This window comes from Sorex fumeus, unplaced genomic scaffold (assembly GCF_029834395.1).
Source record: "Sorex fumeus unplaced genomic scaffold, SorFum_2.1 ptg000083l, whole genome shotgun sequence".
Lineage (NCBI taxonomy): Eukaryota > Metazoa > Chordata > Mammalia > Eulipotyphla > Soricidae > Sorex > Sorex fumeus.
The window spans coordinates 12,239,772-12,254,306 of NW_026606140.1; the positions used below are offsets into that span (position 1 = coordinate 12,239,772).

General features: G+C 52.5%; 1 protein-coding gene across 1 annotated transcript in view; it reads left to right on the forward strand.

Annotated features, from left to right (window-relative positions):
- Nucleotides 1-280: 280 nt before the first annotated feature.
- Nucleotides 281-14,535, forward strand: part of VSIG10 (V-set and immunoglobulin domain containing 10) — a 39,298-nt gene continuing 25,043 nt past the window's right edge. Inside the window, exons 1-2 of the mRNA XM_056131040.1 lie at nt 281-335; nt 12,367-12,657. Of these exons, the coding sequence (XP_055987015.1) occupies nt 281-335; nt 12,367-12,657 (346 nt within the window). The remainder of the gene's footprint in view (nt 336-12,366; nt 12,658-14,535) is intronic.

The window sequence follows — 14,535 nt, forward strand, 5'->3', positions numbered from 1 at the left end:
GGGGTGCGCCCTCCCACTCGCCCACCCGGCGCCCACCCGCCGCCGCGGGCGCTCCGGAGGAGAGAGAGGGAGGGAGACCGAAGTCGCGCCCGGGCGCGGGCACCGCTGCCGCTGCGGACGTCGGGCTGACCCCAGCATCCTTCGAGCGGGCGCTGCTGCGCCGAGTGCCGCCGCCCGCGGGTGCCCGGCCGGCGGGAGTTGCGGGGGGCGTCCCGCAGCCCGCCCCGCCGCCCCGAGCCCGGGTTTCCCCGGGCCCCCGCCGGTCCGCGGCGGAGGCGAGATGGCCCGCTTCCTGCTCTGCCTCGGGGCGCTGCTGGCCGGCCGGGTGGCCGCAGGTAAGCGGCGGCGATCGGGGCCGAAGTGGAGCCGCGCTCGGCCCGCCGGGCGCCCGGGCCGCCGTTTCCAGCCCCGCCGCGCGCTCTGCGGGAAGGAATCTTCCGGGGCGCTCGGCGGGGAGTTGGGGGACGGGGGTGCGGGCTGGGAATTGGGCCAATCGAGGAGGCGCGCGCGGGGCTGCGCGCCCGGCCCGGGTGCGGGGTGCGGGTGTTGGCGCAGCGCGATCGGGCCGAACTCGCGCGCGGTCCGGTTCTACCTGCCGCGCCCGCCGGGCCCCGGCTCCGCGCTCCTGCCGCCGCCCGAGGGGGGTGCCCGGCTACACCTGTAACCCGCGGGGGTCCCCCGCGCGCCCCCGCTGGCTGCTCGCCAGCCTGTGCGCAGGAGTTCGCCTGGGCTTTTTCTTTTTTGACTTCTTACTCTGAACTTTTGATTTTTTCAGCTTCCCTTTGCACTGGGCGTGACCTCTTACCCTTGGCATGTTTGGCACAAGGGCTTCAACGCTGCGTCTGTCCCTAGGGCTAGCGAGAAGATGGACAGGCCCTGGGGGGCGGCGGGGGGGCGGTGTCGAGGGGTGAGGCTGCACACCCGGCGCTGCCCGGGGCTGACTCGGCTCTGTGCTTAGGGAGCACTCCTGTTGGCACTCGAGGGACCCTCTGCAGGGGTCAGGCCAGCACCTTACCCTCTGTCCTGCCTTTCCGGGCCCTGGAGAGACTATTTTTGAATTTCTTTCGCCAGCCAAGTCCTGCGGGAGTGTGACAGGCGGAGGGAGGGGAAGTTGCTGGAAGCAGGAGCTGGTGGCTTGCAGGACACTAGCAGACTGGCCGTGCCAGAGTCCCCAGCGGATGTCCTGTCGGTTCTGAAGAAAGTGTGTCCCGAGGCTTCCTGCGTCCAGGGCCCAAAGTTCCTGAATGTGCATCTCTCAGGAGGGCTTGTTCAATTTTGTTTCTTCTTCCCGTTTCTCTGCCTCCCTCTGCTTTTGTCGTTGGGACAGAGGGGTCCCACACTCTTACCCGGGGGCCTCGGCGGGGGCTTGCACACTCCAGCGGTGCTCCAACACGCTCCAGTGCTTGCTAGGGGGTGTGGCTTGTGGTCAACACGCTGCCCAGCGGGGTGGCAGTGCTCGCCTGGGCTCACACTCTTTAGTTGTGGTGCTTGCACACACCTGGCTGTGCACCTGTGCTCATACATGTTCCTTCTGGAGCCAGGGATCCCACACGGGACTGCCACAGGAATGGACGAGCTGGCGCATGTGTGGGGCACAGGGGTTCAAACTCATGGCCTCACGCTTGGAAGGCTGAGCCAAGTCCTGGGCATTTATTTTGTTTGGTTTCTAGCAATCATTTGATCACTATTTATTAATTGATACTGGGGATCAAACCCAAGGCCTCTCCAGACAAGACACGAGCCCTAACTGCCAACCTGTATCCCCAGCCATCATTTTGGAATAGCCAGTTTTCCCATAACCTAGATTCCCATTTTATCTGGGGAAAAAAAAAATCTGAAGATCAGGCAGTACCTGGAACTTAGCCGAGAATCCCGCTCTGGGGTGTAGAGCTGCAAAATTTGCTCCCCCCTCTTTCCAGTGGCCCTCTTTAGCCCCGGGCACGACCCACTGGCCCCTCCAGCCACGGATTGAGTGATCACTGTGCTAAGGGGCGGGGTGGGTGCCCCTCTTTGGCTGGGACAGAAGCTAAGGGGGTTGTTAGTCCCCTTTTCCCCAGCTGACTGTGGTGTTTCCTGCCCTGGCCCTCTCGGGTCTCTGGACAGTTGAAATTCTCTCACCTTGGAGCCGCTTTCAGGCCGACAGGGACTCACCGTACAAAGATGCTTTCCCCATGCCATGCCCAGCTTAATTTATGTATTTATTTGCTTTTGGGTCACACTTGGCGATGCTGAGAGGTTACTCTTGGCTTTGCACTCAGGGATCATTCTTGGCAGTGCTCAGCGGGCCAGAGGGGATTCCGGGCATGGAACCTGGGTCGGCCGCATGCAGGGCAAACGCCCTCCCCTCAGTGCTATCGCGCCAGCCAGCTGTTTTGCTGCAGGTCAGAGTCACAATGGTGCATGTCAAGGGGCTTCCCTAAGCTGATGTACTTTTACAGGGGGCTCCCCAGCTGGAGGCCGTTCACAGGGATCCTTTATTCAGTGGTGTCAGGCCTGGAGTGTAGGTGCTTGGTCTGGCAAGGCGGGACTCTTTGTGGCCTAGCGGTGCTTGGGGACCACCAGGGCTAACTCCACTGGTGTGGGGGGTGGCAGAGGGAAATTCAGAGCCAGGGATCAAACTCAGGGCCTCATGCAAGCAAGGCATGTGCTCTCCCCCTGGCCCTGTTTGTTTGGTTTTGGAGTCATCCCTGGCTGTACTCAGGGGCTGCTCGGACTCTGGACTCAGAGTCACTCCCAGCCATGCTCAGGGGACCATGAGCGGTATCGGGTACTGACCTGGGTTAGATGTGTTCAAGGCAAGTGTCTTTACCACTGTACCGTCTCTCCGCCTCACCCCCTGCTATTTGGATGTGATTCGTCTTGGGGGAAAAAAATTCTTTTTCTTCTCTCACTTCATTTCAGACAATATTCAAGTCTCCACTAGTCACAGATTGTAAACCTGGGTTAACTCTTGGGAATGGCGGCTAGAAAACAGCTTTTGGATGCAATGGGAAGAGGAGGGTTGGTAAGAGATGGGAAGAGGAGGATGTCCTTGGCAAATGCTCGTGTATATTGCTCCTTCCTTTGTTCCGCAGTTTGAATTTAAGCTTAGAGAAGATCAGGAAACTCTCTGGACACCTTGCAGGTGACTTCTACTTACACAGGCTGCGGCCATGTCTTATTGTTTGTCCCTGTCTCGTTAGAAGATCAGAGGACGTCTCTCTGATTTCTACTGTGGAAGACCGGAGTAGCAATCCCAGCTCCCCGTGACTCGTGTAGGGTCTTAAATCCCTTAAGCTTTCTGAATCTGGTTCCTCAACTCTAAAATGAGGGGGTTTGACAATCGAATTCCATACAGTGGAACTAGAGTACCCACCAGGATACCCTTGCTGGGTTAGACATTCTCCTTGCACACGGCTGGCCCAGGCTTCCTCTCCAGCATCCTGTGTGGTTCCCATGAGCACTGTCAGGAGTGGACACTGGGCACAGAGCCAGGGGTAAGCCCTGAGTACCACAAGGCATGGTCCAAAAGCAAAAAAGCAGAGAGACAGAGGGAGGGAGGGAGGAGAGGAGAAGAGAGAAGAGAAAAAAGAAAAGAAAAGAAAAGAAAAGAAAAGGTTAGAGAAATGAAAAGAGAAACCCTTGTAGTGATGCTGTGACCAGGTCAGCCATCACTAATGGATGCCTGAACTCTCCTCCCTGAGTCGGGGCTCAGCGCCACTTTTGTAACTCAACCCCCGGGACCACCACTTGTGAGCACTCAGTCATCTGTCAGTCATCGTCAGCCTCAGTTGGCTAAGAAGAATGGAGTGAGCAAGACCCGGGAGGAGAAGTGAAGTGTATGTGTGTTAGAGTATATTTTTTCTCGTGATTATGTCATTCTGGTCCTGGGAGGAGAAGACAGTGTTAGCTCAAATCCTGAGATTAAGGTTATGCCAGGGCTTTTTCCAAGTTCCTTTATTCCTGTGCCAAGGAGTCAGGGAAGGGGCTGCCCTGCAGGCCTCAGAGACCCACACTGCATCTGGTAATTGTACAGTTCCTCTTCCCCTCCTCGGACTGCCACTGAGAACGCGGGTTCCCAAGCCTCATTGTTTAAAAACATTCTCACCTGCTCTTTTAAGTGATTGGGCGGAAGGATTTCTTGCTGTTTGGAATTCTCTGACATTAAATGACATTCTTTGTCTTCTGGAAAGTGGCTTCGTTTAGTGCCTTTTTTTTTCCATCTTGGCCTAGCTTTTGGAAATGGCCTGACCCAGGTGGGTAGAATGAGGGGACACCAGAGGCTGACTGCACAACTTTGAAATGAAGCATTTCCCAGCCAGACTAAAGGCTGCATTCAGTGACACTCTTTCTTTGTAGAAAAGGCGGGGGAAGGGTTCCAATGGCAGATAGCAGTTCATTATTTTTTGGAGGGGAGAGGCAAACAATTTGGGGGGCCACATCCGGTGATGCACAGGGGTTACTCCTGGCTCTGCACTCAGGAATTACTCCTGGTGGTGCTCAGGGGACCATATGGGATGCTGAGAATCGAACCCGGGTCGGCCGTCTGCAAGGCAGACACCCTACCGTTGTGCTATTGCTCCAGCCCTGCAAACAATTTTTTGAGATCTCATTTACAAACCATAAACTTCACCCTTTTAAAGTGTAATTCACTGGTTTTTAGCTTATTCACAAGATTGTGTAAGCAGCACTACAAATTAATTCCAGAACAGTTTCTTCACCCCCAGGAGAAAGTCCGGGCCAATCCACACCCCCCCGCCCCTCGCTTTCCTCTTCCATCAGCCCGGCCCAACAACTGCCCCAACAACTGTCCAGTCTTCCCTGTCACAATAGATTTCTTCTGCCATAATTTGCTTTTAGGGACATTCCTTGTAAATGGCATCACACAATGGGTGGTATTGTTATGGAGCAGCTTCATTCATTGACATAATAACTTCAAGATCTACCAAGGTGGTTTTTGTTTGTTGGGCCACATCAGTGGTAGCCAAGGGGACTGTTCTGGGCTGTTCTTGGCGCAGCAGTGGCTCCTGATGGTGTTGGGAGTGGGGGGAGGGGCATCCCAGGAGGTGGCGGGAATTCAAACAGGGATTAGCAGGATGCAAGGCAAACTCCTTGATGCCTGTACCAGCTGTCCTCCTGGCCCAAGACTCACCAGGGTCGCTCTTCATGACTTTTCCTGTTCATGCCCGTCCGTATGTCCGCATTGGTTTACTGGCTCTGTTCGTCTGTGGTGTGGATAGAAAGGTGTTTCCACTCTTTGGTTGTTGTGAGGAATGCTTCTTTGGTCCAAGTTTTTTTTTTCTTTCTTTCTTTTTGGGCTGGAGCAATAGCACAGTGGGTAGAGCATTTAACCTTGCACCTAGCCGACCCGGGTTTGATTCCTCATCCCTCTCAGAGAGCTTGGCAAGCTACCGAGAGTATCCCGCCTGCATGACAGAGCCTGGCAAGCTCCTCGTGGCGTATTCGATATGCCAAAAACAGTAACAACAAGTCTCACAATGGAGACGTTACTGGTGCCCGCTTGAGCAAATCGATGAACAACGGGAGACAGTGCTGCAGTGCTTTTTGGGTAACACCCAGTAATGCTCAAGGGTTGCTCCTGGCTCTGCACTCAGGAATTACTCCTGGCCGTGATCGGGGGACCCTGTGGGATGCTGGGAATCAAACCCGGATCGGTTGCGTGCAAGGCAAACGCCCTACCTGCTTTGCTATCGCTCCAGTCCCTGGTCCAGCCTGTTGTGTGCACCCTTGGATATCCCCGCGGAATGGAATTGCTGAGTCAGGTGGTAACTTTAACCTAGTGAGAAAATGCCAAGTCGTGTTCCAGAGTGGCCACCCCGTTAAAAAATCCTCTTAGGGAAGATGTTCTACCAGAGGTGATATGGATTAACTTTGATTTTGTCACATATAAAAATGAAGTTACTAAGATTCACTTAGTCCCCCACAGAAAAGCAAATACAGTAGGAATTGTATTTGAACATCTCAGAGGTTTTCAAATTTTGAGATTTTCAAAATAGTCTCTAGAGGCGGGAAAGATGATCCCGGGGTTCAGGGGTCGCCTTGCAGACAGCCGATCCCTCTTTGAGCTCTGACCGTTGGAGTCTGCTGAGCACCACCAGGAGGAATCCCTGAGCACAGAGCCAGAAGTAAGCCCCGAGCATCATCATGGGACTCAAAAAACAAAACCAACAAAGACTGAGAAAGTCCTGGAGAGGTGACACACTGGGGAGGGGGTTTGCCTTGCCGGCAGCCAACCTAGATTCAATCCCTGCACCCCGTAAAGGCCCCCAAGCCGTGCTAGGAATAAACTCTGAGCACTGCCCGCTGTGGCCCCCAAACAAAACAAAACCAGACTCTGGACAAAAAAATAAATAAATAGGGCTGGAGAGATAGCACAGTGGTTAGGGCATTTGCCTTGCACGCGGCCGAGCCGGGTTCGATTCCCAGCATCCCATAGGGTCCCCTGAGCACCGCCAGGGGTAATTCCTGAGTGCAGAGCCAGGAGTAACCCCTGTGCATCGCCGGGTGTAACCCCCAAAAAAGCAATAAATAAATAAAGGGAGGGGAAAAAACATTACAAAAATGCTGGATTGAAGAGGCTCTTGGTATGCCGGAGCAACGCCTTGCCTGCAGGAGGCCTGGGTTTGATCCCTGGTACCACATGACCCTGTGCCGTGGCTGCTGAATCTTGGCCCCAAAACCGTTTGGGGGGCTGGGGGCCAGTGATGTGTCTCAAGTGGCAGAGCACATCCTCTGTACTGCATTATCCTCCTCCCTGGCGCCTGCACCAGAGAGGGCCTGCACACCCCCAGGCCCAGCACAGCTCACGGTGGCCCTGCCTGGCTTGCCCAGCCCAGCATTGCCCGTCTTTGTCCCCCTGTATTAAATAAATAAGTAGAGGGACTGGAGCGATAGTAGCAGGGAGAGCATTTGCCTTGCACATGGCCGACCCAGGTTCAATCCCCGGCATCCCGTAGGGTCCCCCAGGCACCACCAGGAGTAATTGCTGAGTGCAGAGCCAGGAGGAGCCCCTGAGCATCACCGGGTGTGACCCAAAAAGCAAAAATAAACAAATGAGAGAACAATAGAAATACCAAGTGCATTCCAGTGAAAATGTGGATGCAAAAAGATCAAGTTCCCAGCTAAAAGAGTGTTGAATTAAGTTAAAAATAAACCCATTCTGGGGCCGGAGCTGGGTTGAAGAGACCAGAGGCTCAGAGGTTTAGTCACTTGCCTCGCATGCTGCCAAGTGCCGTGTAATCCCCAACACCACATCTGCTTCTCCCAAGCTCCCCCGGGAGTGAATTCTGACCAGCATCACCCCTGAGCCCCGCCAGGTGCAGGCCAGATCATCTCCGACAGTAAAATCAAAGCAAAGCAGCCAGTTCTGTGCCGTTTCTCAGAGACGTGTCCAGAATGGGAACACAGAAGGCAGGAGAGCTGAGAGAGTGTGTTTGGCGTCCTGGCTCCCCAGGGCTGCCTTCACACAGACCCACGTAGCAAGTTACTTCAAGCAGCAGAAATGTTTCCTCTCCTTGTTCTGGGAGCCAGGGCTGCAATCAAGCATTGGCAGGGCTGTTCTTTCTGGAGGCTTGCGTGGGGAATTGTTCTCCTCTTTCTCCTCGTTTCTGGAGACTGCCAGCGGTTCTTGGCGAACCTGCGCTTTGCAGACTCGCCACTTCAGTCTCTACCTGTGTCTTAGCGAGTTTATTCTGATCTGTGTCCCAGTTCTCTCCTCTCCTGAGGACCCCTAGCCTTGCACTCGGGGTACCCCCTAAATCCGAGGTGATCTCACCTGGAGATGAGTGATGTTGGCAAAGACTCTGATTTCCCAGTAAGGTTTGGGTGTTCTCCATACAGTAATAGCAGATGTGAGAACTTGGAAGTTGAGCTGAGCTTGGAGAGACAGCGCAACGGCTAGGTGCAGGCTTTTTTTTTTTTTTTTTTTTTTTTGCATGAGGGAGGTCCCGGTCTGATCCCTGGCACCTCGTGGTCCCCGAGCATTGCTAGCTCTGAGCTAGAAATAGCCCCCAAGTACCTGTGAGTGTGGCCTAACATCTGGCAGTACTCAGGGTTTAGTCCTGGCTCTGTGCTCAGGGCTCATCCCTGGAGGACTTGGGGGACCATATGGCGTGCTGGGATCAAACCCAGGTCAGCTACGGGCAAGGCAAACGCCCTCCATGCTGTTCTAGTGTTCTGTTCTCCTCGTTTTTGTTTTGTTTTGTTTTGTTTTGCTTTTTGGGTCACACCCAGCAAATGCTCAGGGGTTACTCCTGGCTTTGTACTCAGGAACCACTCCTGGCGGTGCTCAGGGGACTGCATGGGATGCTGGGAATCAAACCCAGGTCGGCCGCGTGCAAGGCAAACGCCCTACCCGCTGTGCTATTGCTCCAGCCTCCCTCCTCCGTTTTTAATTAGAAATAAGGGGCTACGAGAACAGATGACTGGTTAAAGTCATGAAATTTACATACAAGTGGTACTACATGGAAAGTATCATGTTAAGCGAAATGAGTCAGAGAGAGAGGGATAGTCATAGAAAGATTGCATTCATCTGGGGAACATAAAGTAACAAAATAGGAGAATAACACCCAAGAATGGCCGAGATTAGTACCAGGAATTTTGCTCCATGGCTTGGAGGCCAGCCATACATGCTAGGGGAAAAGGCAGCTCAGATAGAGAAGGGAGCACCAAATAAAGGGTGTTGGGAGGATCCTCCCAGGATGGGAGAAGCATGCTGAAAGTAGACTATAGACTAAACATGATTGCCACTCAATGCCTCTTTTGCAAACCACAACACCCAGAAGGAGAGAACAGAGGGGAATGCCCTGCCACAGAGGCAGGGTGGGATGGAGGGGATGGGGGGTGGGAGGGATACTGGGACCTGTCGTGGTGGAAAATGGGCACTGGTGGAAGGATGGGTATTTGATCATTATATAATTGAAACCTAAGCACAAAATATGTAAGTCTACAACTGTACCTCATGGTGTCTCACTAATAAAAATTAAAAAAAAAAGAAATAAGGGGCTAGAGTGAGAGCACAGCGGGTAGGGCATTTGCCTTGCATGTGGCCGACCCAGGTTCAGTTCCCAGCAACCCATATGGTCCGCTGAGCACCATCAGGAATAATTCTCAGAGCCGCAGAGCCAGGAGTAACCCCTGTGCATCGCCGGGTGTGACGAAGGAAGGAAGGAAGGAAGGAAGGAAGGAAGGAAGGAAGGAAGGAAGGAAAAGAAAGAAAGAAAGAAAGAAGGAAAGAAAGAAAGAAAGAAAGAAAGAAAGAAAGAAAGAAAGAAAGAAAGAAAGAACAGGAAATTTTGTACCATGGCGTATTTTCTTTTCTTTTTTTTTTTTTTTTTTTTGCTTTTGGGTCACACCCGGCATTGCACAGGGGTTCCTCCTGGCTCTGCACTCAGGAATTACTCCTGACGGTACTCGGGGGACCATGTGGGATGCTGGGAATCGAACCTGGGTCGGCCATGTGCAAGGCAAACGCCCTACCCGCTGTGCTATCGCTCCAGCCCCATGGCATACTTTCTTATGGTTATAATATACTACTCAGCTTTGCAATTTATTCTCTTAATTGCCTGGTCTGCTTAAGATTGGCTGTCTATCCAAATAAGACTTTCACGACAGCTAGAAAATGAAAGGAAAACGATAGATAAGGGTTCCAGTTTCCCCACATCTCTGCCAACACTTGTGACTGGCTTTTTGCTTCTTCCTTTGTGTTGTCAAGTCTTCTCCCTGCGTCTCGTGTTGGAGCTTTGGTCTTTTCCTCAGGCTGTTCTGCCGCTCAGCCCTCCATCTCGCATGCTAATCTCACGACCCTCTTCCTAGTTTTCTCCTCTTTGCTCTCCTGATGTCCTGTGCCACGGTTTCCTTGAGCTCCTTAAGCAATCCCTGAATATCCCAAGTAATAAACACCAACTCCTTCTCTGCAAGTTGGCAGAATTGGTTGGCGATGGTCTTCTGTGTCATCATTCTCACCTGTCGAGCTTGGGGGGTGTCTGTGTGTCTGCTGCGCTCAGGATGAATCTTCGGAGCTTTCGCCCGTGGGGGTCTCTGAGGGATTCAGTTGCGGGGTGGTCTCTCCTTTTCCTGCCCGTCTTTTCCCTGTGACAGGAAGTGTAAGTGTGAGCAGCGTGGGGTGTGCTGAGGTCAGATGTGGAGGTGGCCTCCTGACATGGTCCAGCCAAGATGGACCCAGCCGAGAGCAGAATCCATTTCCTGTTCCAGAAAGGCTTCGGGGGTGTCAGCCTGCAGCTGAACCTCACCTGGAAGGGTAGAAGAGCCAGCAGGGATGGGGGCAAGTGTGTGTGTGTGTGGGGGGGGGGTGTTATAAATCTTAGAATTGCTCAAGACTTTTTTTTTTTTGCTTTTTTGGGTCACACCCTGCGATGCACAGGGGTTACTCCTGGCTCTGTACTCAGCAATCATTCCTGGTAGTGCTTGGTGGACCCTATGGGATGCTGGGAATCGAACCCGGGTCAGCCATGTGCAAGGCAAACGCCCTACCCGCTGTGCTATCTGCTATCGATCCAGCCCCACCAGGCTATTTTCAAGGCATTTGTATTCCCAGATGTGCTTCTGTTTCCAAGCAGTATCACCGTACCCCTATTGATTAACCATCTAACTGCCTATTGTCTGTGACTCTGAGGTTTATTCCTTTGGCAGAGCACTCTCCTTCGAGCACCAGATAAACAGCCAAAGTACCTCTTCAGCACTGTCACTGGAGTGTTTTGAAGGAAACACAAACAGGTCCCCAGCTAAAGTTTCTGACCTCTAGAAAAAGTAATCCCTAGAAAAACAAGATCCCTAACTATAGAACTTAAAAAATGTGACTAGGGGCCAGAGCAATAGTACAGCAGGAAGGGTGTTTGCCTTGCATGTGGCCGAGCTGGATTCGATCCCCGGCATTCTGGATGATTCTCTCTCATTGCCTGGCGTAGTTCCTGGCTGCAGAGCGAGGAGTAACTCCTGAACATGGCCAGGTATGACCCAAAAAGCCAAAAAAAATTTAAATAAAAAATGTGACTGGATCTGCTCATAAGAGAGAGAGATCCCAAGTGAAAGGACTAGGGTAGCTTTTTGATAGAAATCAGCATTTGAAATGATTTTTTTTTCCTCTCTGGTCTTTAACTTTTCTCTAGTTCTGAATGTAATATGCTGCATTAAATTTTTATGACAACAAACTGCTTTTTAAAAGCAAACTGCCTGTATGCTAGAGAAAAGGGAGTAATATACCAAGAAAAAAAAATTTTCCTTTTCACGTAATAAATTCATGATTCTAAACAGTTTTGTTAACTTTTTGCATTTGTTTTATAACACTTATTTTATTCCCAAATTCTTCCAAGATTTTGTTTACTGCCTTTTAAAAGATTTTTTTTTTTAATTTGTTTGTTTGTTGGGGGTGGGGGAAAGCCTTGAGTGAGAGTTGCTCAGGGCTTATTCTTGCCTCTAAGCTCAGGAGTGACTCCTGCTAGGTTTCAGGGACCATATGGGGTGCTGGGGATCACCCAACCCAGATCCACTTTGTGCAAGGCAAGCCCCCTACCCGCTGTACTCTCTCCTCTCTCTTTCTCTCTCTCTCTTTTCTCCCTCTCTCTCTGGCTCCACCGAACTAATTTTTTTTGCAGGGGGAAGGGGGATCCCAGCTTTGAAGGCCTGCAAAAAAACTCAGCTATCCAGAGATGTGTAATCACCAAAGGACTAGGAAGTCCCTTGTCGGAACCCTGCTTTTGGGGTGCTAGGAAGTAAGGGCAACTGAGGCCTAAGTTGAGAGAACAGATGCCCCGGAGTGAATATCATTCAGAGTCAATTAATTCCCAAGTTGCAAAAGCCTAGTATTAACTGTCTTCTTGTGTTTATACAAAAAGGACATTGCGGGGCCAGAGCGATAGCACAGCGGGTAGGGCGTTTGCCTTGCACGCAGCCGACCCGGGTTCGATCCCCGGCATCCCATATAGTCCCCCAACCACCACCAGGAGTACTTCCTGAGTGCAAAACCAGGAGTAACCTCTGAGCATTGCTGGGTGTGACCCAAAAGGCAAAAAATTAAAAAAATTAAAAAAATAAAGAACAACAGCAAAAAGAAACCTTTACTGGTGATAGGTTTAAAAAAAAAAAGGACATTGCTCTGAATTAACTATGCGAAGGATATAAGGACAAAAGCAATATTTGCAAGTTAGCAGAGTGGTTAGGTGATAAAGGTGATTGACCGGTCTGGGAAGCAGAGCACAAAGAAAGAGGCTATAGATAAACACAGGAATTGGGAGCACTGTGATGGGAGTAACCCAGTAACCCTAAGCTCCCTGTGGCAAGGCAGAAAGGACCAACCAGTATTATTCTACCATCCAGAAGGGCAGTAACACCTGACCTTTCCTTGTACAGGACTGGAGTCCGTCGTGGTCATTGGAGAAGTTCATGAGAATGTGACTCTGCCCTGTGGCAACTTCTCGGGCCCGAGGGGTCTGGTGACCTGGTACCGGAATGACTCGCAGCCGACCCTCCTTGTGTCCTCCGAGCCCGGCCGCCCACCTGCCAAGACGCGCTTTTCTCTGGCCCTCGCTGGCTCCCTGCTCATCGAGGCGCCGGCCTTGCAGGACGAGGGCAATTACACCTGCCGGGAACTGGACCCCTTGAACCAGACGCGGTGGTTCGGCGTGGAGCTGCTCATGGCCAGTAAGTAGGGTGGGAAGGGCGGGCGGGGGGAGGGGGCACGGCAGACCCCAGAGCCTCCCACAGGAGCCGGCTTGGAGGCAGTGACCTGAGTTTCACCCCAGGCTTTGAACCCACAAAAGGAACGACCTCTCGCACCTCCGTCTCCTCCTCTGGAAAACGTGAACAGGAAGAACCTGTTGCAGGGAATCGCTGCTGGTTTGTCTGTAGAAAGGGCTAGAAATGGATCCTGTGGCTTTTAGCTTCATACTGACCCTTCTGTTAATATTGTATTAGGGCGACAGAGTGACAGTACGGCGAGGGGGGCATTTGCCTTGCACACAACCCAGCCAGGTTCGACTCCCGACAGCCCGTATGGTCTCCTGAACACTGCCAGGAGTAGTTCCTGAGTACAGAGCCAGGAGTAACCCCTAAGCATCGCCAGGTGTGACCCAGGAAGCAAATAACAATGATGATAATCACTGTGTCACACTGTCATCCCACTGATCGTCGAATAACTCAAGCGGGCGCCAGTACCGTCTCTATTTCTCCCAGCCCTGAGATTTTAGCAGCCTCTTCTTCTCGTCTTCCCGACGATCGGAGGCTCTTTCAGGGTCAGGGCAATGAGACCTGTCGTTGTTACTGTATTTGGCATATCCAATACACCACAGGGAACTTGCCAGCTCTGCTCGTGCGAGCGAAATACTCTTGGTAGCTTGCCAAGCTCTCCGAGAGGCATATATTTATGTAGTCTTATAATGTGTCCGCACTATCTGGGTTCTGTGGGATTTCATTCATGTGTGAGGCTTGGCCTGAGCATCCGGAAAGCGACCTGGAGCGTGGCGGTGGTTGGGTGGTGGAGGTCGGCTGCCGGGTCTGGGTCCCTTGGGGTGGGGAGGGCTCTCACCCACCCCACAGCCTGGTGCTGGTGCTGGTGATGATGATGATAATAATAATAATAATAATTGTTTGTTAGGATGCAAAAACAGTACAGCGACAAATCAAGCCAGACTCCCTCAGTTCCCCTCCTAACACCCTGGCAGCTAGAGTAAGCAGCTTTAAATTTTGAAGCTCCGTTCCCTCCTTTGTCAGCTGGGGATCAATTGTTCCGTGTGCGTGTGGTTCTCTCACCAATCATGCTTGGTGCAGGCTTTGAGCTGCTTTTACTAGTTCACTTTCCTGCGGGGTCTGTGTGGCGTGTGTGGTAGCGGACATGTGAGCAGGGCTTGGCAAAATACAATCTTTGCAGCCTTTCTGCCTGCTCCCCATTGTTTTTGTGGGGGGCGTGCGGGTCCTATTCAGCAGAACACGAGGACTGCACCTGGCTTTATACTTGGGGGTCTCTCCTGGCAGCGCCCAGGGGACTCTGCGGTGCCAGGGATTAGACCTGGGCCTCGCAGAGCTTGGCCGTCAGCCCACTGAGCTCTCTCCGCCTCAGTTCTGTTGTATAAAACCAACCAGTGATGTTTCTTTTGTTTCTCTGGGTGGGGAACCACACTTGGCGATGCTCAGGGCTTGCTCTGGGCTCTGCACGCGGGGATAACTCCTGATGGGCTTGTGGGATCACGTGGGGTGCCGAGGATTGAACTCGGGTCAGCCTCGGGCCAGGCAAGCGGCCTTCCCCCTGTGCTGTCTCTGACCCTTCTGGACTTGGGAAGTCTGTCCTAGGAAACGAAGGTGCCTGTTCAAGATTGAGATTTTATTCTGAGTACAGGAGGGCCCGCTGGATCTTTGAATCAGCAGGCAGGCAGACTCGTTAGAAGCTCAACGGGTTCCCAAAATATCATGGTATGAGGTGAGCAAGACAAGCAGGTGGACAGGGAGTGGAGGGCCAAGGAAAGAGACTTAAAGGCTGCTCAGAGATCTGTGGAGCATCCCAGAGGTTTCTGCAGATTTCCAGGC